Source organism: Primulina huaijiensis, chromosome 9 (assembly GCF_012295235.1).
Source record: "Primulina huaijiensis isolate GDHJ02 chromosome 9, ASM1229523v2, whole genome shotgun sequence".
NCBI lineage: Eukaryota > Viridiplantae > Streptophyta > Magnoliopsida > Lamiales > Gesneriaceae > Primulina > Primulina huaijiensis.
The window spans coordinates 21,534,456-21,555,321 of NC_133314.1; the positions used below are offsets into that span (position 1 = coordinate 21,534,456).

The 20,866-nt window shown below is 36.6% G+C and overlaps 4 protein-coding genes, 1 long non-coding RNA gene and 1 pseudogene across 8 annotated transcripts; 4 read left to right on the forward strand and 2 right to left on the reverse strand.

The window, feature by feature from the left end:
* Positions 1 to 52: 52 nt before the first annotated feature.
* Positions 53 to 5,126, forward strand: LOC140984578 (kinesin-like protein KIN-14N). Its single transcript, XM_073452110.1, has 16 exons — positions 53 to 286; positions 449 to 593; positions 717 to 826; positions 927 to 1,046; positions 1,148 to 1,351; positions 1,808 to 2,017; positions 2,090 to 2,164; positions 2,288 to 2,434; positions 2,575 to 2,710; positions 2,816 to 2,925; positions 3,290 to 3,451; positions 3,524 to 3,735; positions 3,995 to 4,076; positions 4,164 to 4,268; positions 4,368 to 4,472; positions 4,601 to 5,126. The coding sequence occupies exons 1-16, from the start codon at positions 92 to 94 to the stop codon at positions 4,778 to 4,780; spliced, it is 2,298 nt and encodes a 765-aa protein (XP_073308211.1). The 5' UTR covers positions 53 to 91; the 3' UTR covers positions 4,781 to 5,126.
* A 2,177-nt stretch (positions 5,127 to 7,303) lies between these two features.
* On the forward strand, positions 7,304 to 9,521 carry LOC140984391 (transcription factor ILR3-like). The gene is made up of 5 exons (XM_073451782.1): positions 7,304 to 7,607; positions 8,249 to 8,314; positions 8,473 to 8,550; positions 8,627 to 8,789; positions 9,007 to 9,521. Exons 1-5 carry the CDS (start codon positions 7,471 to 7,473, stop codon positions 9,274 to 9,276), a joined length of 714 nt encoding a protein of 237 aa, XP_073307883.1. The 5' UTR covers positions 7,304 to 7,470; the 3' UTR covers positions 9,277 to 9,521.
* A 385-nt stretch (positions 9,522 to 9,906) lies between these two features.
* On the forward strand, positions 9,907 to 11,063 carry LOC140983967 (uncharacterized; annotated as a pseudogene).
* Positions 11,064 to 11,229: 166 nt separating this feature from the next.
* Positions 11,230 to 13,846, reverse strand: LOC140984390 (probable galacturonosyltransferase 12). Its single transcript, XM_073451781.1, has 6 exons — positions 13,636 to 13,846; positions 13,234 to 13,289; positions 12,895 to 13,050; positions 12,181 to 12,771; positions 11,795 to 12,097; positions 11,230 to 11,691 (listed from the first exon to the last, which is right to left on the reverse strand). The coding sequence occupies exons 1-6, from the start codon at positions 13,844 to 13,846 to the stop codon at positions 11,407 to 11,409; spliced, it is 1,602 nt and encodes a 533-aa protein (XP_073307882.1). The 3' UTR covers positions 11,230 to 11,406.
* LOC140984392 (uncharacterized) lies at positions 11,512 to 14,003 on the forward strand. 2 transcript variants are annotated; one of them, XR_012176607.1, is made up of 3 exons: positions 11,512 to 11,648; positions 12,414 to 12,723; positions 13,801 to 14,003. It is a non-coding gene; the product is annotated as an uncharacterized lncRNA (long non-coding RNA). The 2 variants fall into 2 exon arrangements; XR_012176608.1 differs by lacking the exon at positions 11,512 to 11,648 and adding an exon at positions 12,179 to 12,311.
* A 1,078-nt stretch (positions 14,004 to 15,081) lies between these two features.
* On the reverse strand, positions 15,082 to 20,856 carry LOC140984257 (autophagy-related protein 18f-like). Of its 3 annotated transcripts, XM_073451531.1 has the most exons (8): positions 20,657 to 20,856; positions 20,130 to 20,469; positions 18,420 to 18,884; positions 17,895 to 18,323; positions 17,282 to 17,509; positions 16,401 to 17,204; positions 16,139 to 16,302; positions 15,082 to 15,897 (listed from the first exon to the last, which is right to left on the reverse strand). In XM_073451531.1, exons 2-8 carry the CDS (start codon positions 20,346 to 20,348, stop codon positions 15,585 to 15,587), a joined length of 2,622 nt encoding a protein of 873 aa, XP_073307632.1. In that variant the 5' UTR covers positions 20,349 to 20,469; positions 20,657 to 20,856; the 3' UTR covers positions 15,082 to 15,584. The 3 variants fall into 3 exon arrangements, with proteins under 3 accessions (XP_073307632.1, XP_073307633.1, XP_073307634.1); XM_073451532.1 differs by having other exon boundaries at positions 16,413 to 17,204; positions 20,130 to 20,856; XM_073451533.1 differs by lacking the exon at positions 20,657 to 20,856 and having other exon boundaries at positions 20,078 to 20,331.
* Between the last annotated feature and the right edge of the window lie 10 nt (positions 20,857 to 20,866).

Below are 20,866 nucleotides of genomic sequence, written 5' to 3' on the forward strand. Positions count from 1 at the left end.
TTGGGGGATGAGTTATGATTCTATTTTTTCCTTGTTTAAATGTGGTGTTTAGGTTTCGGTGGATAAAAGGCGGAGGATCGGAAATTCAAAAATGGCACCGAACACGGGGGCACGGGTACAAACTAGACACGCGTTTTCGGTACTAAATGGGGGCCAAGATCTGCCTCCTAGTAGTGGGCCGCCAAGCAACTCTGGCTCTGAATGTGGTGTAATTGAGTTCACAAAAGAGGATGTGGAGGCACTGCTTACTGAGAAACCGAGAATCAAAAACAAATATAACTATAAGGTACGGCCATTATTCATCGATATTTGTTTTATAATTTGATCATTATTTTGTACCGCACATGATCTTATGTTACATGGTAGCGTAATGAAGTAACTGCGAATCTGCTTCAGATTTGAAAGCATCAATGAGTACACTTGTTTTTTAATCTGTATCTTTCTGTAGGAAAAAAGTGAGCAGATGCTTGAGATTATAAAACGTCTCAAGCAATGTATCAGGTGGTTCCAACAGCTTGAAGGAAATTATATAGTAGAGCAGGATAAATTGAAGAATTTGTTGGAACTTGCTCACAAGAAATGCAATGAATTGGGTACGTGTGTTCTTTATTTGCTCGTCCAATGTTTTGATTTTGCGTAAGAATGTTACTCATTAAGAAATAAGTCAATCTATGGATTTAATTTTATAACGTGTTCCGTTTTTTTAATTTTGTCAGAGTTATTCATGAAGGCCAAGGAGGATGAATTTAATTTAATTATCACGGAGTTGAGAAAAAATTCGGAGTCGCTGCAAGAAAAATTTGCCAAGGAAGAAACGGATAAATTGGTAACGGATTTACGAATCACGAAATTATGAACATGGCTTTTAGATATCCAAGTTGTGTTACATTTTATTAAAAAACAAAATTATGAAATGCAATTACCAGGAAGCATTGGATTCTTTGGCAAGAGAGAGAGATTCTCGACTTGCTACTCAGAGATTGCAAGCTTCCCTCACGGAAGACCTGAAGAGAGCGCAAGAAGACAATATCGGCGCAAACCAAAAGGTAAGTACTATGTAGAATAATTGGCAGTATGTTTCCCATTGAGTTTTTTTAGATGTCACAGTGAAAATGTTCTTGCTGTTGACTCTCTTTGCCTTCTACAGATACAATCATTGAATGATATGTACAAGAGGTTACAGGAGTATAACACAAGTTTACAGCAGTACAATAGCAGACTTCAATCCGAACTTCATGCAACAAATGATACGTTCAAGCAAGTTGAAAAGGAAAAGTCAGCAGTGATAGAAAATCTCAGCACTTTGAGGGGCCGTTATACGTCTTTGCAAGAGCAGCTTACATCTTCTAAGGTACCTGTTTTTACCACTTGGTTTGATGCTTTTTTTTTTTCCTGTGGATCTGTATGACCTGTTGTTGCGTGATTTTCTGAGGGGTAGTGAATAATGATTTAGTCTGCCTACTTAATGATTTCATTCTTTGTTCTATTCTAGTCAATATGCATAACATTTTGACGATAATTTATTTTAACATCTGATATTTTTTATGTTTAAGGTAGCAATTCTATTTCCCTAAAAAACAACGTCAAACATATCAAGTATTTTCCCTGAACCCTCACAACCATACAAAACTAACCCTTAGAAATTCTTATGTTCAATGCTAAATACATGAGTTATGTCTGTAACTGTTATTTTTTAACCTGATTGATTGTGCTTCACAATTTGTCTAAAAATATTGGTAGGTTGCTTTTTACGAGTTTACTAATACTTTTCCACTTGCACATGTGTCCTAATGTTTGATCCTGGAAGAAATTACAAGATGAGGCTGTGAAACAGAAAGAAGCACTAGGCAGTGAAGTTGCTTGTTTGAGAAGTGATCTGCAACAAGTAAGAGATGATCGGGACCGTCGATTGTTGCAAGTGAGTGCTTTAACAGAGGAAGTAGAAAAATATAAAGAAAGTACTGGAAAATACTTTGCGCAGTTGGATGCAATGGAGGCATCAGCAAATAATCTTGAGGTTTCGATTTTCATACATTGTTGCTTATTTTATATCTAAAACGCAAATTTAACAAAATTTTATTTTTTAAAGTCTACATGCGTGGCTCAAAGTGCGGAAAATAAACGATTACAAGAGCAACTAGCTTTGGTGCAGAAGGAATTTCAGGTTTAGTTTTGATAATATGATTTTTTCCGATCTTGATACAGAATTGTAGCTACTATAGAGTTGCATACCGTTTGCTAATCTTGGTGTAATACGTTCATCTGATCTCACGAGTCATTTTACCAGATTTCTGATTTATCTGCAATGGAATCAAGACGTGAATTTGAGGAGCAAAAGACTTTAATTCTCCAGCTGCAGAATCGACTAGCTGATGCTGATTTGAAAATTTTCGAAGGAGAGAAACTTCGGAAAAAACTACATAACACAATTTTGGTATTAGATTTGCAATCATTACTATTTCAATTTATCCTACTAGTTTTTTGTTAGACGTTAGTTTCTTCTTTGTTTTAGTGAAATAATTTAGTCATTTAACTAAGTGAGAATATTTTAACAAGATCCTTTTGTTAACGCAGGAGTTAAAAGGAAATATCCGTGTATTTTGTCGGGTGAGACCACTGTTAGCTGATGAACCTACATCTGACAGCAAAATTTTATCATTCCCAACATCAATGGAAACACAGGGTCGAAGCATTGACTTATGCCAAAATGGTGAGTCTTCATTGTTGAACATTTGTAAACTATCTTGTCCTAACTATCCTTCATACTTTTTCAGATATCTCTCCTAATTTATTATCGTTTTTATTTTCTTCCAAGGGCAAAAGCATTCTTTCTCTTATGACAAAGTTTTTATGGCTGATGCGTCCCAAGAGGATGTTTTTGTAGAGATATCACAGCTAGTCCAGAGTGCCTTGGATGGTTATAAGGTTTTGTATTACCTGCTGCTCTCCATTACATGTAATTTATCCTTATATAGAACGCGTGTGATACGTTAATGGCCGTACGATAAAAGTTGAATTTATAACTTTCGCAAAATTTGAGGACTAATGAACTTAAATTTAGTTTGAGACTGCAAGCTTTTCCTGTTTTTAGAGAGTTTATTGATTGCTCGTGATATGATTATGGGGATTTTATATGTTGGACCTCCTTAAGAAGCAGCGAGCTGAACAAGCAAATTTTATTTTAGTTGTTTGCTATTTGTAAGGATTAAATCTGCGTGAAGAATGATTTGTTTTTGGTTGTCAGTGAGAAGTTAATTCAACAAAATGATAAAAAGAAACTTTCGATCAGGTATGTATTTTTGCCTACGGACAAACAGGTTCGGGCAAAACTTATACAATGATGGGCACACCGGGAATCCAGGATCATAAAGGCTTGATCCCGCGATCACTGGAGCAAGTGTTTGAGACTAGGCAAATTCTTCAATCTCAAGGATGGAAGTATGAGATGCAAGTGAGTAATTTGTTTACATTGTTGCCTCTTCTCTAAAAAATGTGTAACGGGTTCGAATTAATTACTTTGCAGGTGTCAATGCTTGAAATATATAATGAAACAATACGAGACTTGTTGGCACCAAATAGATCAGGTTTTGATGCGTCACGACTAGATAATGCTGGAAAGCAATATGCCATCAAGCATGATGCAAATGGCAATACCAGCGTCTCTGATCTTACAATTGTGGATGTTCGAAGCAGCAGAGAGGTTTCCTATCTTTTAGAGCGCGCATCACAAAGCAGGTAAAGCCCCTTCACTTTTATGTTTTTAATAGGCCTTGATAACTTGGAAATGAATCGTCACTCTCAAGTAGTTCTGACATTTAGTTTTTTATGTGTCATAATTTTTAAAGTAACTTTAGGTGGTGAAATTGATGAAAATTACTAACATGATTTTAGGATTCCCTTACACCATATGATATTTAGATTATTCAATTAGAATCACTCCAAGAGGTTGATCTTTTCCTTCTCTTCGAAATTCTTTTTTGTTGTTCTTTTCCAGGTCTGTAGGGAAAACTCAAATGAATGAACAGTCTTCAAGGAGTCATTTTGTCTTCACCTTGCGAATAGTGGGTGTTAATGAGGTATTTGCACCTGCCTTAGTGATTCCAAACTTGGGTTTTCAACTTACATGGCTTCAAATCCTACATTGTATTCTTTTGTATTTTTAGGGCATCGATCAACAAGTTCAAGGTGTGCTGAATTTAATTGACCTGGCTGGTAGTGAGCGTCTATCTAAAAGTGGTTCCACTGGGGATAGACTGAAAGAAACACAGGTGTAACCGAGCAACAATTATCTTTATTTTTTTTCAAGGTTTATGGCTTGGTCTTGACTGATTTACCTTTTTATGACTATGTATATTTGTATATATCAGGCCATCAACAAGAGCCTATCATCTCTGAGCGATGTCATTTTTGCCTTGGCTAAAAAGGAGGAGCATATACCGTTTAGGAATTCCAAACTCACCTATCTTCTCCAGGTAATTTGTGCCCTAATATGGATGCTACCTTGAGGGAATTGCCATAGATTTTTAAGGCCCAATATTTTTTGGCCATGTGGGGTTTTATGCCTTTTTATGTGGTTACATTGTTTTTTATTTTTCTCTAGCCTTGCTTAGGTGGAGATTCAAAGACCTTGATGTTTGTCAACGTTTCACCAGATCCTTCATCTACGGGTGAATCTCTATGTTCACTTCGTTTTGCAGCAAGGGTTAATGCTTGTGAAATTGGCATCCCAAGGAGACAAACCAATATAAGAACTACAGACTCTCGTCTGAGCATCGGCTAGGTAATTGATTCAATCGATTACATTGTCAGGAAATTGAGTGTTTATTTATGAACACTTGTGGCATTTGAGGCTTTTTTTAACATGACGACGGCTGAAGGCGCCTTTAACAACCAACAGTTGCTTATAATTTGTATAGCGTAAGGAGTACAATACTTGGGTATGTAACCAGCTACAGCAGGGATGGTCTAAGCCTTGCTTTCACTGATTTGAATTGTATCCGATTATACCTCTTTAGTTTGTAGCTATAACTTATAATTACCAATGCTTTCTAGCATCTCACGTTCAAATGTAAACTCATGTTTTCTTGAACTCTATTCTTGCCAAGAAAGCATGAGATTTGAGTTTTATTTTTGCATGTTTTTAAGCTTTGAGATTGGTAGATTGAAATTAGCTTTCGAGAATTAATATTAGATTAGGCTAGTCGGCAGCAAGGCGTGATTTAGGAAGTTGCTTTGTGTATGCTCAACAGTAAGTAAACAAACACCTTCATTTTTAAAAAGAAAAAGAATTATTGATGTCCTCGCTTCTTTACTTTTTTGTATGGATTCCACACATCACTTTCCACAATACCATCATATAATTGTTTTGATAGTTGAAATTTTGTTCTCGTTTTTTTTTTTAAATTCTTCTGGTGACACAACAATAATAAATAAAAACTACCAAAAGCGGGCATAGGATATGCATCTAATGAGGTCAGAGCAATAAATCAATTACGGTGGAGATAAAAAGAGTGAGTCTGTGTTCCTCTCGTCTGGTGTGTATGTATAAGATATTCGCGCGAACATCTCACTAAAAATACTGATCAATCTCATATTTTTTATTTTGAAATGAGAATTCGCGTAAACATCTTATACAACAACAAATTAGTGTAACATAAACTCACTCGATAAAATACAACAATAAGAACATAATCTTGTCTTAATTTTTCGATATACTTTTTTACCTTCATTAATACTCTGAAATATATATTTAAAAAAAACCTAACACTAACTCATTTTTGGGCCATACATAACGGGAAATAAACTAATATTTATCCTTTCTTCTCTCGTAGTTTTAGATCAAATTAGTGGAAACTCGTGAATGCAAAAATATCACGAGGACACAATTATCACATTAAAAGGAAAAAAATAGATTTTGTTTATATAATTTTTATATAAACAATTTAATTTATATAAACGATTTAATTATATAAACAATTTAATTATATAAACAATTTATGATCTGACGAAGATGTCAAATAAAATATATACACTAGCTGAGTTCAATATATAAGCAACTTCCCAATTTAGAAATATCACTAAGACTTGGGATGTGACACACCGACCGTTAAGGGAATAATGGCGATGTCATCTTGGATGCTGACAGCATGTCATCAAAATTTTGTTTAATCGCCTTTTTTTTTTCATTTGTTATTTACTCAATTTTGAAACAATAGCATTCTCAACCACACCAACACAAAATTTGATCAAAAACTTATAAGTTATCAATATCTTAAGGAAAAATTATAATTTAAATAATTAATGATTTAAGAATTTTATTGTTTTATTAAACGGAGACAGATTAATTATTGACTTTTTTTTGCTATATCATAACATAGATTTATATATTATATATTGTATCCTCGTCGTATGATTGTTTTATAAATGGATCGAGTCCAACGAGAATGATCATGGTATAATTGAGTTTGTAGAAAATCATATAAGACAATAATTACAAAAAATCAAATGTTTAAAATTATATAAGGATTAATTGGTTCTTATACTTTGTCTTTTATTATCATCTCAACTTAGCTTGGATTTTCTTTCTTGAAAAAAAATCATTCGAGTTCTTTTGGAATGGGACGAGTAGAAAAACACAAGGCGACAATGATTGAGCATCATTTTCCCAAAGGCTTCAGAACCACAAGTCTCAAATCCTTCTTTCATCACCATTCACAAATAGCAACCAAACACCTCAGCATTTAACCCAATTTACCAAAATTGGATAACCAACCAAAGGACAACCAAGACAATTTGCCTCATTTATTGATTTCTTTCTTTCTTTTTTTATAACGGACCTTGAGATTTGGTTTTTTAAATTATTATAACTTAATTATTTTCAATGTAACTAATTATATTTATAGGTAATGTAAAATTGTTTTAAAGTAATATGAATAAGGTTTTAACCATTGCACAAAGTGAGTGGAGACAATAGTGCGTCGCCACTTGCTGTGTCTGATTCCTATGGGGAATCTCCTTTTATTGTATTCTTATTTTTTTGTTATAAATCCCAAATAGCTTTTGATTATTAATTCTAAAGTAAAAATTTGTGTAAGACGATTTCATAAGTCGTATTTTGTGAGACAGATATCTTATTTGGAGTCATCCATGAAAAAGTGTTACTTTTATGCTAAGATTATTATTTTTTATTGTGAATATCGGTAGAGTTGATCCGTCTCACAGATAAAGATCCGTGAGAACGTCTCACAAGAGCACGATTCTAATCTTAAAATGTATAATAGTAAACTATTAAAAAATCATTTCCCAGTTGGATTTCCAATTTCCGCTTTAGACTCACGTGAGAATCCATTTTCTTCTCAAATCATTTGCGCAGACGCCCAATCAATCCCATCGCGTCCATCAAAACCTTTTTTCTTTGTTGGAATCTATCTCTTTCAAGGGTTTTCCCCTTTTACTGGCTGCTGATCGGAGATGGTTTCTCCGGAGAACACGAATTGGCTTTACGATTATGGGTTTGAGGATATCCCTGTTCTCGATACCAATTTATCTGCTCCGAATTCTGGGTTTTCTTGGTCCGTGCAAGCCTTGAACTGCTCATCGAATGTCGGGTACTTCAAGATTATGAATCATTTGTTCTCGTAATCAATAAAGATTTGTTCTTTGGCGAGTTTTTGTTTCATTTATGTCAATCGTGCACCTAAGAATTTTTCGGACGAGGTGGGATAGATTTCAATATTTTTAATAATTAGACATGAAATTTTAGTACTTTTGGTCTGAGGGGTGACCCAATGGTTCCATTATCGGCATAGTTGTATTTGTCTTTTTACAAGTATTTATTGGGGTTCATTTATTTGTTAGGATACATGGAGAATTTTCTTTGAATTTTGAGTATTTACTGGGAAATTCATTTCTTAGATGGGATTGAGTGAAACCAATTGTTATATGAATTACTTTAAGTCTAATAATCCATTTAGATTGTTATATTGTGTGAGAGTAAGTTGCTGTGTGGTTTCTGCTTGAAATTTTCTATGGACGGTGATGGTCTTTTTTTCTTTATAACATGAGAATGTTGAGTACCTAGCCCGTTGTTGTAATTGATTGCTTTGTTATGGTTCTGAAGAATTACGATTTATACACAGCTGCATCAGTCTTGTTTTGTTGTACTTTTTTTTCCTTCGCATTTTCAGGCAGTAAGCAATATCCATCACTGTTATAGTGTTATTTATATTTTGATTTTATCTGGTTCTAGTGGGGAAACTGATGGCGGCTCATTTGAAGAATCGGGGGTTCAGAAGGAAACTGGCTCAAAAAAGAGGTATGATAAAGTTTGGCTTTTGTTGAAAAGAAAGGAGGTGGCCAGTTCCGCTCTGTATCCTAATTTTGATTTTGTAAAACTATATTGATGTTTAATTGGTCAAGTCTTTATCTCTCAAGACCGGTCTATGGTTGTCTCACTTGTTTTACTCTTCAAAGATCTCGAACTGAATTGTGTACTCCATCAAGCTCCAAGGCATGCAGAGAAAAACAACGGAGGGATCGGCTAAACGACAAGTAATCACTTACCCTTTTGTGTTTCCATATTCGCTCTATGTTTTACTCTTCAGTGACTTAATTGTGCACCTTTTAGGTTTCTGGAATTGGGCGCTGTCCTAGAGCCTGGTAGACCTGTGAAAACAGACAAGGCTGCTATTTTGGTTGATGCTGTTCGAATGGTGACTCAGCTGAGAGGTGAAGCTCAGAAGCTGAAAGACTCGAATTCAAATCTCCACGAGAAGATTAAGGAGCTTAAGGTAGGACAGGGATTTCTCATCTTTCACTTTGCATGTGAATCTTTATCAATTTCATGATCCAAGGGTAATTTCAGCTGATTAGAAGCTTACTATTTAGAAAGAAGTAATTATCTATGTTTTCTGTGTTTCACCGTGTTGACTTGCTGATAGGGATCGTGGACTTTGAGATGTGATCAATCTAATTCTGTTTTCTTCTGTGTTTTGTTTTTGAGAATAGGCTGAAAAAAATGAGCTACGGGATGAAAAGCAAAGGTTAAAGGCGGAAAAGGAGAAGCTAGAGCAGCAACTCAAGACGACAAATGTACCCCAACCTGGCTTTTTACCAGCTCCTCCCCCCATTCCTGCCGCATTTGCTGCTCAAAACCAAGCCATTGGCAACAAATTGGTGCCTATCATCAGTTACCCTGGGGTCGCGATGTGGCAGTTCATGCCACCTGCAGCTGTTGATACTTCTCAGGACCATGTCCTTCGCCCGCCGGTTGCCTAAGTTGGCAATGGTATCCTGCAATGGTGCCATCCGAGTCATGGTCCAATTGTTGAAATCATTTGTCTATGTTATCGTCTGTTTTTAGTTTTTGCTGAACCTTCTCTGCCTGGGATCTCATGGATAATTGGGACAATCGCTATTGTCTTAACTTTTAATTTAGTTTGTTCTGGTCTCTACTTGTAAACTTAAGTAAATCTGTTATGTTGCATTTACATTTTCATAAAAATTCTCCCGCTCCAGCCAAACGCATCCTCCAAGTCTGAGAAATTGCTTGTGGATTGATATGTTTCTACGCCCAAGCAAAACTGCGATTTTCTGGGGATTGGCAGATTGCAACAGCTCTGAAAATGCCATAGGTTATATAGTTTCTATATGTAACTTTTGCAAGGTTTTTTGGTTGGGGTTAACAATATTCAGTAGCATAGACCATTTAGACATAAACCTAAGCTATGGATACCAAAGAAGTAAACTTGAGTCGACCTGTTCGATGCCGCCAAAGATAACCCAAAGTCTAATCTATTTTCTAGAATTTTTGAGGCTCAAAATTTTCCCATCTGTTTTCCCTTGTCGCTATTTATATTTCCCAACTGCGATTCACAAACAGAATGGCTTCTCTTTTTGACAGCTACAATGGCTTCCAAACTGTTGAAGATTCCTGTGCAAACTACCATGACTTCAAAACCTTCATCCAATTTCAAACCAACTACAACTCCCTCGTTGCTTTTTTGTTTGCATCGCAACACGAGCAGAATCATAGCTCCCATCTGTTTATCTTCCATAAAAAGGGAAAGTATACGCGAAAATGAGGAATCTCGCATCTATTCCCAGTCTGTTCCATATCTTCTTCCAATCCGCCATCCACAAAAGAAGAAGCCATTCTCCAAGCCAAGACTTCACTTATATACGTCCACCTTAGAGAAACCCCTCAACAACCCGAAACGCGCAGGAAAGCTCAAGAAATTAAAGCAACCAAGATTCCGCGTTGAAATTCCGATAATTGATGACTCACCCGCGTCTCTCTCTCAATTGGCTGTTGAGATCTTTGGAAAGATGCCCATTAAATGAAAAAGCCTACAAATCAGAAGTCTAATTTTATGGCCCAACCAGAGCTTAACCGAAGCTGCCATTAACGCCTTTGATTCTCGCTAACCTGGCACTTTTGTCCAAAACGTTGAGATTTCATCAGTTCTTGACGAGGATGTCCGAACTGTGAATTCGGCTGATGTAGCTGTGTTCATGGATCCGGAGGCTTCTCGATTGGCGGTTATGAAGACAGTTACTGACAGCAAACCCAAGTGGGCATTTGAAGAGGAGATAGATTTCGATGAGCTGAGTGGTTTTGTTGCCTCATTCGAGGAGGTTTATTCGTTTATAGGATTGGAGGTTAGAGAGATTTTGAGTAAGAGGAAAGATGCAATATTTAAGTGTGTGAGATGGTGTTTTGAGCTGTGAGAAATGGAATGTTTTTGTTGAGGAGGAAGACCAGTTGAGAGTTTTTTCGAGGTTCAAAGCACAGCCATCCATCACCGAGGTCGAGAATGTTTTGTATAATCTCATGGCTATCAACTCCCCAGTTACAAAATCAGCCAAGTTCTTGAAAGACTTGGTTTCAAATGTAACTGGGAAGAAGTAAGCAAAAATGTACTATTGAGAATGCCTGTCGACGATACACATCTTGTTATTCTTGATGCTCTGAGAATTTTCATGGTCTTTTGTTTAATTCGATGAAATATGACAAACGGAAATGTTGATTGATTGATAACTAAGCTTTGCTTTTTTGTGATTGATTCCAGTCTTCTTTTACCTGTCTTCAGTTTCTTTAATCATAAATGCCAAGCCATAATAATATCAAGACCTAAGAAAAAGACTGTTTCCAGAATTTTGATGCCTGAGGCTGGGGTGTTTGACAAATACGAATGCACAAAAATTTGAACGTTTCCTTTTAGAATATAATAAAAATGAATGAATGCAAGATAAGATAACAAGAACTTATTAGAAACGAGATCTCAAAATTTGAATCCTCTACTCACTCTCAGAGATCATTAAAGCTGTGAAAAACTGTACACATGTTCCCCGCGTTCTCATTTACAGGGGTAAAGAGACTAGATCATTTTCATGGATAAAATTTATCTATGATGCCCTTATATGACAGCCCTTTATGAATTTATCAGAGAAGTCAACGTATTTTGTCCATAGGGGCCGCAGATGTGGAAATGCTATATCTAGCCAAGGCTTCGCTCTGCCGTTGAAGTGGATGACACCAGCACTAGCAGCATCTGTAAATGTTGTATTTTCCTGGTACCCTAATCCAAGCATGTGCCAGAACGGATCAATAATGTGGACATGACCATGAAAAGCTATTAGACCAGGAGGTAAGGTTCCAAGCTGCCACAAACTTAAATCCGACTTCAAATTCTGCAATAGTGAGAAAAGGCATTATCAGAGAATCCACCTGTGTTCATATTTTGACTACTCCTAAATGAAGAAAGTGTCTCCAGATGTAATCTTAAGATCTCACCTCTTCTAGCCAATAAAGGTATGTCTTGCTTATGTTTGTTCGTCTCCAAGCATCTAGATCAAAAATGTTCACGCCATAAGCCCATGCACATTCATTAGGATCGAAGTTCTTCGCTATCAGAAGATGAGAAAAGTTCAAATAGCTTTTGAGCTTCTTTGACATCACAAATTTGTCCTCTCCTTTACACGTTTCAACTGCTCCATTGACCTTTCCATTCAAATCAATGTCCCACAAAGGTGAAAGATCAGTTTGAATCACAATGTCGTCATCCAGAAATACTACTTTGTTTAGACTTGGAAACAACTGCAGCAAATTTGTGCGCAGTTAATATTAATGTTGTCAAGAACTTTGTGAGGGCCATGTGATTTCGAATTTTCGAGACTCACCTCGGGTAAATGTATCCGAATGTGATTCATCAATGAATTGTACTTGGGGCTGAGTGCTTGCAACTTTGCTGCGATAATATATGGTTTTTCAGTATTATTTGCCACAATAGCTGATGAACCGCCCCTAAACTGTGAGCGCACTTTTTGATCTTTCTCCATTGCCTCCAAAACTGGGACTTTCCCCTTCGCAAACCAATCAAAATGATGCAAGGCTTTTACCTCTATTATTGCAGGTGTTAAAGGGTGTAGCGAGAACCAAGCCTGCATAGGGTAGTAGGTCTTTCTATCGGTTATTATGTGGAGGACTAATTTTTCCGGGTGCAACGAATTTTGAACAAGTGATGTTGCCACAACAGCTGCAGCAATAATGTTGTCAGAAGCAAGGACAAAGTGAAAGAACGAGTTATCAACAAGGGCAGGTACAAATTCTGCCAAAGGAATCTGGAGTCGAGCATTAGAATTAGTAGAGTGCTCATTTGCTAGTCTTAGAGCAAGGCAATGAAGCTGCTTAGGGATGCTGCTAGAGGCGACGTGACGATACAGGTATTCCTGAATTTTCGCAGTTCTTGTTCTTTGTTCAAGCAGTGAAACCTGTAATAAATATAGAGATCATTTAATTGTCACTAGCAATAGAGGTAGCTTATTTATTGAAGCATCTTCATACTATAAAGAAAATTATTTCAAGATAAATAAGTTAACATTGGTGCATAATACCATAGTTTTGAGTTTAGCAGCAAAAGTCTTAGCATCAGGTCTTTCATCCTTTATTTCTGCTATAAAATCTTCCAGCGTTTGGGGAATTTCTTGTCCTGCTTGTATTTCACTTTGGTTAACGGGTTCTTCCAGTATTTGATATATTACTTCAGGAACCTGACAAGAACCAAGAATATTTTTACCCTCGTAAATTAGATTCAGACGTGTGTGCAAATAGAGAGAAATCATTTTTATGTTCGGAATTCAGGCACAACTCCATGCTGCCAAGTGGTACAGAAATATGAAGTGATGTCTATGTGATCATCATGTTGAAGCAATTTAATTTAGGCATTTACTCACCGTCAATTCAAGTCTTCTTCCCATAATTCTCGGACCTAATTTTTTTCCCAAGCAACCTACATTTAATCAAGAAAACATGATTTTATGAGAAACCAAGTAATGGCTGCTAGAAATCCATAGATTGATTGTTAAATTGAACAAGGATCCCGAATATCGAGGACTTGAACAACAGAGTAGCAAGATAATTTAACCCTGCATTCGTGATTTTTTTATTTTTTCTTGGATATACATGCTCAATTTATTATTAATGAGGACATTCACAATTTCAAGAGACCATGTAATCTGTATCCTCACTCTCAGAAACATTAAATTCTTTTATATATTTTTGTAATGCGAGATATATTGATACCAAGTATATTTTCCTATCACACACACACACACACACACAAGTGACTGGCATACCTATTGTCAAACACTTGGCTTCTCCATCAATAGTATCAACTGCAGTTAACACAAACATGAACCGAAGAAGAAAGGTGAAAAGCAAAAGAGCATAGAAAAGCATTCTATACGACAATAGTCTCGAACCAATCTTCGCTTTGATCAGCTCCCTGACATTTTTTGCAGGCAAGAAAGTAACATGCCTCAAGCTCGGAGACATATACAGCTGCATATTCAAGAACACTAACAAAAAACAAGAACTCACAGATTCTAGCTACCTATGATTCATTTACCAAGGCAAACCTGCTGATAGCCTCTAAATGTTAGAGAGGAAAGCTGTTTTTGTGAGTGTATTCAGGGTTGCTATCCATCACCTAACCTCGCTTAGCATGAAGGTTATATATGTATTGAATCTCTTTTTTATTATGTTTTATTTTCTTATTCGGTGGGGTTAGTATTATTTTGGACAGGGAAGAGGTTGTTTGATGGAAAAAGACTGGAGACCGAGAATGGTTTGCATGGTGGCTTGATTTCGAAGAAGGGAAGTTAGAAAAAAGAGACAGAAAATACGTTCTTTGAATTAAATAGTGAGTAGCAATTTGATGTTGCTTCACTTGGCCTCCACATGAAGTGCATATCGGAAAATGCTGCTGTTGTCTTACACATTGCCATAATTTCTAAATGGAAAATGACTTCTTTGTTTTTTTATATTTTATTTTAAGAAAATTCTAGAGCACAGCGAGATTGAGAATGTGATTAGACCCTATAATTATTCCCTTAATTGAAGAGGGGTTGAATTTATAATTTAAAAAATTCTTTTTTAGAAAGTAACGAAAGATTGTTGCTCTCGTTTAGGGATGTAATCGAGTCGAGCCGAGCCGAACTCTTGAATGTTTGAGTTTGGTTCGTTTATAATCGAGCCGAGCTCGAGCTTTATTTAATGAATATATGCATGGCTCACGAGCTTATTCAAGTCTTTATCGAGCCTAAACAAACTTAATAAATATGAATTATACATTTAAATTTTCATTAAATTAATTAAAAAGTAAATTATATATTTAAAGAAAAATATATTATTCTTATTAAAATTTGTAAATTTATTATAATAAATAAATTTAATAGATTTTTCTATATATTTCATAAATAATATGCAAAATCAATAAATCAAATATCAAAACTATTATTTTTTCATCTAAAAGATTACTCATGAACTTACCAACGAACATGTTCACGAGCTAACGAGCCGAATAATGTAAAGCTTGAATTTGGCTTGTTTATCTTAACGAGCCTCATTAAACGAGCTTTTATCGAATCGAGCTTCTAATAACTCACAAACGGTTTGGTTCGTTTACATCCCTACTATCGTTCTAGTTTGTTCCTAGGATATGGAACCACGACATCAAAATTCAAAACCTCTCCATCAAAAAATTATATTCTAAATTTGAAAATGAATCGTGTCGAGGAATTACTGCGCAATCCAAGTTTGCCCATGCTGTAATAATTAAAACGAGAAGAAATTTGTAACAATTCACAAATCACAATCTCATAAACATGCAAGCACCACAAGGGAGGCATTGAAAAACAAAAACTTCAAATGATACAAGTCAAATGATTTATGTTATTCACATTAATCAGCTAATTAAAGACACCAACACCGATTTATGTCAGCAAACTTTTCCTTCACGCTCCCCAAAAGTTTCTAGTTCACTATCCTCCACATATAGAACCCACATTCTGAAACTTATTGCGGACCCTCACGGAGAACAAAAGAATAGCTTCCTCGCCGACCAACAGAGATGTCGTCGAGTGGTACTTAGATGCAAAAGAAATTTATCATTAGCCTGGTCCATCCAACAACACATGAACAAAACAACAAAGAAACCAGGAAGAAGCACAAGACTGTACGGTACTTTTAACAGGATTGGAAGAAAAAGGATGTATCTTAGTCAAACTGGTCACTTTCTGCAAGTTTATTCTCCATTTTCATTTTTCAGGCAATCTAGATTATTTAGAGGTGTAAGTTGGTTCTTATTCTCAGGGTGGTCTCTAGTGTTTACAATCTCAAGCCGAGAATTTGCCGATGGAGAATCATTGTTAGTATTTATAACGCCCCTGCTGTTTTCAGTGGACAACCGAAGACCACCGTGCCCTGTTTGGTCGACATCCTTGTCCACCTTGTTACCGACAATTTTACCAGTGTTTACAGAGTCAAAAGCACTGGAACTACTCCTGCAGATGAATGTGCCATTCTCGGACAATGGAAGATGCCCATTGATGTCGCCCCTGATGAACGAGAAATGTGTTTTAAAACTTCAGTTTCACAAGATAAAACGACGACAAATGTAGAAAGATAATCAAGAAGATATGGAAAAAGGAGAACCATATATCTTCAGTAGTCGAAACACACATACTCAATCCTCATCGAAGATACTTGTACATGTGGCAGCACAATACATACAAAATTTCAACTAATATATACAATTCATTCTGATACAAAAGCATCTGAAGAACCATCACGACATACCTCCCTTGTTGAGATTTGGGAGCTTGAAGGTAATCAAAAACTGGAACCAAGTCTTTGGGTCTGCTTTCAAGCACACGAGTGGGTACTCTTTCAATCTCAATCTCTCCCTCTCCCAAAACTTCGTTTGTATTAATAGCATCAACCGACATTGACTGAAAATATATCTGCACAAAAGTAGAACAAGAACACGAGGATGTCAATCATCAAAGTGAACATTAAAGGTTACTCAGAACTATCGCAACTTCACAGAAACTGCAAGTACCTCGGATCTCACCCATAATGGATTCTGGATCTGATGCATCTGAAGCTCAGCTTCACATATATACATCCGATGCCTTTCTTCAGTACTGATATTTTGTTTTGTGGTAGTATCCACAATGCTGGAAAATACAGTAGTATTTTTCTGTTCCATTCTTTCAGGAAAGACTTTACAGCTGTCGTCAATATTGTCTCGTCTCTCCTCGCGATTTTGTTTTTGGCAAACATTCCATTTTCGCATCGCCTCCACCACTATCCTTGAATCTCCGCAGAGACTAGATTCACAAGTGATGTTTATGGGCAAACCTGTAGTATCATTAAGTGCAGGAGATATTCGCAGAGCATATTGTATCAAGCAACCGGAAGGAGAGAAAACAAGTAAATGATAGTTTTTCTTCAGAGAACTGGAATCTACATTAATTTCGTTGCCTTTACAATTGTGGAAAGCTGATGCGATCGCTCCAGAGAGTGAACTAATCCGCCCAGTTGAAGCTGCAGCAGCACCACTTACTGAATTTTTCCAACCATTATTTCCGTTCCTTATTCGGCTAACAGCAGAAAGTGTGAGTGGAGGGCCAGATGCACAGATGTTTTGTTGAGTCAACATCTGTAATCCTGAATCAGATGATCCAGAAACCGGAGTGTTTGACATCAAGCTGTATATATTATTTTTGACATGACAAGCATCAGCTGATTGAAAACTAACTAATCCGCCCGAAGGAGAGATAACAAAAAGGTGGCTTGTCCCTCTTGAGGAACTGATCAAAATCCAATTACTGTTACTACTGAAGCTTATATCTTGTATAACCTGAAAAAGCATGAACAACGAGTCTGATTCATTGCATAGAAGCTTGCATTGACAGAGAATCGTAATCCTATTCTTACAGCATTTGTGAAACCACGTTGCAGCCGGTAAAGGTGAACATAAGAAGCTGCTCCAGAGGATTCTCCAGAAAGTCCAGGCATTATTCGAAAAACATTTATGTTATGACCTTGTACGGAAGCTGTCACTAAAAGAGTACCGCTGGGATCAAAGCACAATGACAGGATAGGACTTTTATGTGCCCTAAACTGAGCTATAACAGTTTTCTTAGCAATGTCTCTCACAATTACCTGATAAAGAATTTATGGACTATACTTAGCTTAACATAATATCACACTGCAATCATGGATGTGTACAGGTATTAGATTGAGAGCACACAAGAAAAGTCAAATAGAAAACCAGATAGTTTGAACAGGATAAACTTGCAACAAAAAACAATGCCAACCGATGTATTGTAAAATGCACTAGCATTGCAATTTTTTCTTGTATCTATTGCATTCGGTCGAGGCAACTTGAGACAGAAAACATCAAATTAAATAAATTAGTCTAGTTACCTTGACAACAACATAGACAAGATAAATCTGTTGGCAAAAGTAACAGAACCAAGGAAAATCCAAATACTCATTTTTATAGATCAGTAATTCAACTATAACACATGAGAAGAAAATGGCATACCATGCCAACGCTGTCTGCGTCGTGGGAAAATCCATTAGCAACACCGTGTACCTTTACTCGGAAAGTCCCAGATTGACTGCTATTATCTTCAAGTAACAGGTCAGAATAGTACCTCGATAGTTTCTTATAACTTATGTCCCCTAAAGTCAATATACCAGCAGCAAGTTGTTTGCTAGACTCTTTCGCATAATGTGCAACTAGGCTTCCATTTTGTGTGGGATTGGGAAAGCTGGCTGAGGGATTAAGATTTTGTGGACTAACACGCCCAAAATTTGAAACCTCCACTTGAGTCCCACTATAAGCCATCCACCGGGGACCAACCGCAAGGGGGCCAAAACCTTTATTTCCTGACCCACAACACCCCGTAACAACAGGATTGGTAAGGATTGTATACTGTCTCTCTAATTTAAGAGCATCAAAACAATGTACCTGTAGAACCGGTATATCATATACCAAACAAGGCCAAATAGCATGTTGCAATATAGTATAGCATAATCTAAGAATTCAAGAAGAGGCAGAACATACCTGAGCTGATTGTAAAACAGCAACAACTCGAGAGCTGCATCGCACCAAATGGACAATTGACCTAAATCTTAAAAGATGTACATATGATTGAGATCTCAAGGAATAAAACCAAACCACAGTTGATGCACAACTACTTTTAATTGGCCCAGGACACTGTTGGACAGAGCCATTGCGAAGAATTCCCGACCTTTCCGGAACGTTGTCATCTCCAGTAAAGGATCCATCAGCACAGATAATCAACAATGGGCGGCTGTCAGAAAATTTATCTGCAGTTTCCTTAGATGAAATTGGTTTTGGTAACATTTGCATGAATGAAACAGGTCCATCATTCCTGGAGACTTGATTGTGCACACAGTCTGCTACTTCAACATCCCAAACCTGAAATCCATGACAATACCCCAGCAAGAGAACTTGTCGTGTGATGCCTCTTTCAAGTTCTAGTTTGTCAAATCCAGCCCACAAAACCTAAGGTGAATAATTGGGGCAAAACTAAGTAAATTGCAGAAAGGATTTCTCATCCACGTGGATCTAACATTTGTAGCAATTATAAATGACTTAGGATGAGATGGAAAAGGAAGCTAAAATATCAATGAATTAACGTTGAACAATTCGATACTACAAACGAAGGTCATAATTTTAGGATGTTAGGCTATAGCGTCAAACCAGAATAGTGAAGTTGACATGTCACCTGGTTATAACATCAAAAACAATCCCATGCAATCACCCATTGCATGGAAGTATATTATATTGGATTTGACAAAAATTCAAGGACTATTTGCAACTTGGCTTACTTTTTCTACAAAGCCTGGTCACACTTAGATTATAAAAGCTAGTGATGTACTGTTTGATATGTTTTTTTATCGTCAAGCAGTCATGCTTAGTTCAAAAAAGGTTTCTTTCATTTTTTTCATAAGTAAATGCTAAAATGTTTGAAAAGTTGGGTTTCAATGATTTTGAAAATGTGTAGACCAAATGATGAAATCGTCTGGAAGTTGTCTATGTGGTCATATTGATATCACTAAAAATATTACTAGTAGTACCTCTTATAATCTTGTCAAATGCTACCAGCAGCATCACTTTTAACGCACAAAATGTAATATGAATATAAACTAATATAGAAACTATTTCAAAAATAAAATTCAACACTTAAATGGTAAGAAAAATATCATATTTGATAAAGCAGTAAAATGGAAACAGAGCTTTTTCAAATTCAAAATGTAGTTACTTGGGATGAATACGAAATTAGAACCCGATAAAAAAAAAAATCAATTATGGGGTCTCAACAGAAACCAAATCCTCATAAGTGCACAACACAAGTTGCGTAGCCAGAAAGAAGTTTTGAAACACACGAACAAACAGAAAGTCTATGATTTCCATCCCTGGGACCCCCATCACAATTCAAAATCTGTAATTGAAACAATGGCGTTACAACACGTTAATCAGTGGTGATGGTATGTCAAAAACTCAAACCATGAACGATTTTAAGGAATCGGGCAACTAGTTGAAGGAATTTCAGTTGCCAAGAACTAAAGTTATCCGATCTTAAGAACACAATGAGCTTTTACTAGAAATTTAGACCCTACAGGAGTAGCATCGGCAATCCAACATATAAGGCATTACACAACAGCAAAAGCTATATTTCCCAATATTTATCTTACCTGTCCAAGGTGAAGAATCAAGAAATCAAAAATGGATAATTCAGAATCCCACCTGATCGTGGTTTGTCTCACTGTCCCTCTCCCCAACAGAGGATGTCGCAGACCTCACAGACGCTGCCACGGTAGAGGCACCTGAGGAAACAAACTTCAGGTAACTCGAAAGAGATTTAAAAGAGTTAGGAATTATCCCATTATTGCTCCTCCCCGACCGTGGCACCAAGGCTTCCATATGAACTCCAACGCCACCTCTTCTCTGGCACTCATTCTTCATATCAAGGCGGAAAAACCAATAGAAAATAATAGACAGAGCAAACTCCCAACAGCACACCAATCACAGCTGCTCAGCTCTCTCACCTCTCTAATGACCATAAACTCCGCAAACTTGCCTGTTCCTGGCAAAATTGATTAACATCACAGTTAAGAATACAGCTTGAAGTTTCCTGGTGTCTGCGTCATTGGCTTCCAAGCAAATTACAAAACCATGCAGCTCACAACAAGCCAGCCGTTTGATGATGCTTGTCCCACCGTCGAGCTCTATTTCTTAATTGACATTAATCACACACCGGGAGTTAAACAAGCCTGGATATGCATATCTGACAACCATACACGACAACAAAATTCCTCAAAAAACTCCCTTGTATATTTCTTGTGCCTATTCACTTGCCTCTTGATTATACGAACAAAAGCACCAACCCAACTTCAGGAAACAAATCAAATAATTCACACACGGTATGAACAAATATCTATACAAAAATATGTGTGTATATATATATATATATATATATATAT

What these genes read in the sequence shown, in the direction of transcription:
- LOC140984578 (XM_073452110.1), top strand. Translation starts at nt 92, where the DNA reads ATGGCACCGAACACGGGGGCACGGGTACAAACTAGACACGCGTTTTCG. An exon ending in AGCAGCTTACATCTTCTAAG is followed by an intron (nt 1,352 to 1,807) that starts GTACCTGTTTTT and finishes TGATCCTGGAAG; the next exon opens with AAATTACAAGATGAGGCTGT. An exon ending in ATAGACTGAAAGAAACACAG is followed by an intron (nt 4,269 to 4,367) that starts GTGTAACCGAGC and finishes TGTATATATCAG; the next exon opens with GCCATCAACAAGAGCCTATC.
- LOC140984391 (XM_073451782.1), top strand. Translation starts at nt 7,471, where the DNA reads ATGGTTTCTCCGGAGAACACGAATTGGCTTTACGATTATGGGTTTGAG. An exon ending in GAAACTGGCTCAAAAAAGAG is followed by an intron (nt 8,315 to 8,472) that starts GTATGATAAAGT and finishes TACTCTTCAAAG; the next exon opens with ATCTCGAACTGAATTGTGTA. An exon ending in AGGGATCGGCTAAACGACAA is followed by an intron (nt 8,551 to 8,626) that starts GTAATCACTTAC and finishes TGCACCTTTTAG; the next exon opens with GTTTCTGGAATTGGGCGCTG.
- LOC140984390 (XM_073451781.1), bottom strand. Translation starts at nt 13,846, where the DNA reads ATGCAGCTGTATATGTCTCCGAGCTTGAGGCATGTTACTTTCTTGCCT. An exon ending in AGCCAAGTGTTTGACAATAG is followed by an intron (nt 13,290 to 13,635) that starts GTATGCCAGTCA and finishes GATTAAATGTAG; the next exon opens with GTTGCTTGGGAAAAAAATTA. An exon ending in TTCGGATACATTTACCCGAG is followed by an intron (nt 12,098 to 12,180) that starts GTGAGTCTCGAA and finishes AATTTGCTGCAG; the next exon opens with TTGTTTCCAAGTCTAAACAA.
- LOC140984257 (XM_073451531.1), bottom strand. Translation starts at nt 20,348, where the DNA reads ATGAAGAATGAGTGCCAGAGAAGAGGTGGCGTTGGAGTTCATATGGAA. An exon ending in ACGCAGACAGCGTTGGCATG is followed by an intron (nt 17,510 to 17,894) that starts GTATGCCATTTT and finishes ATTCTTTATCAG; the next exon opens with GTAATTGTGAGAGACATTGC. An exon ending in AACGTGGTTTCACAAATGCT is followed by an intron (nt 17,205 to 17,281) that starts GTAAGAATAGGA and finishes ATGCTTTTTCAG; the next exon opens with GTTATACAAGATATAAGCTT.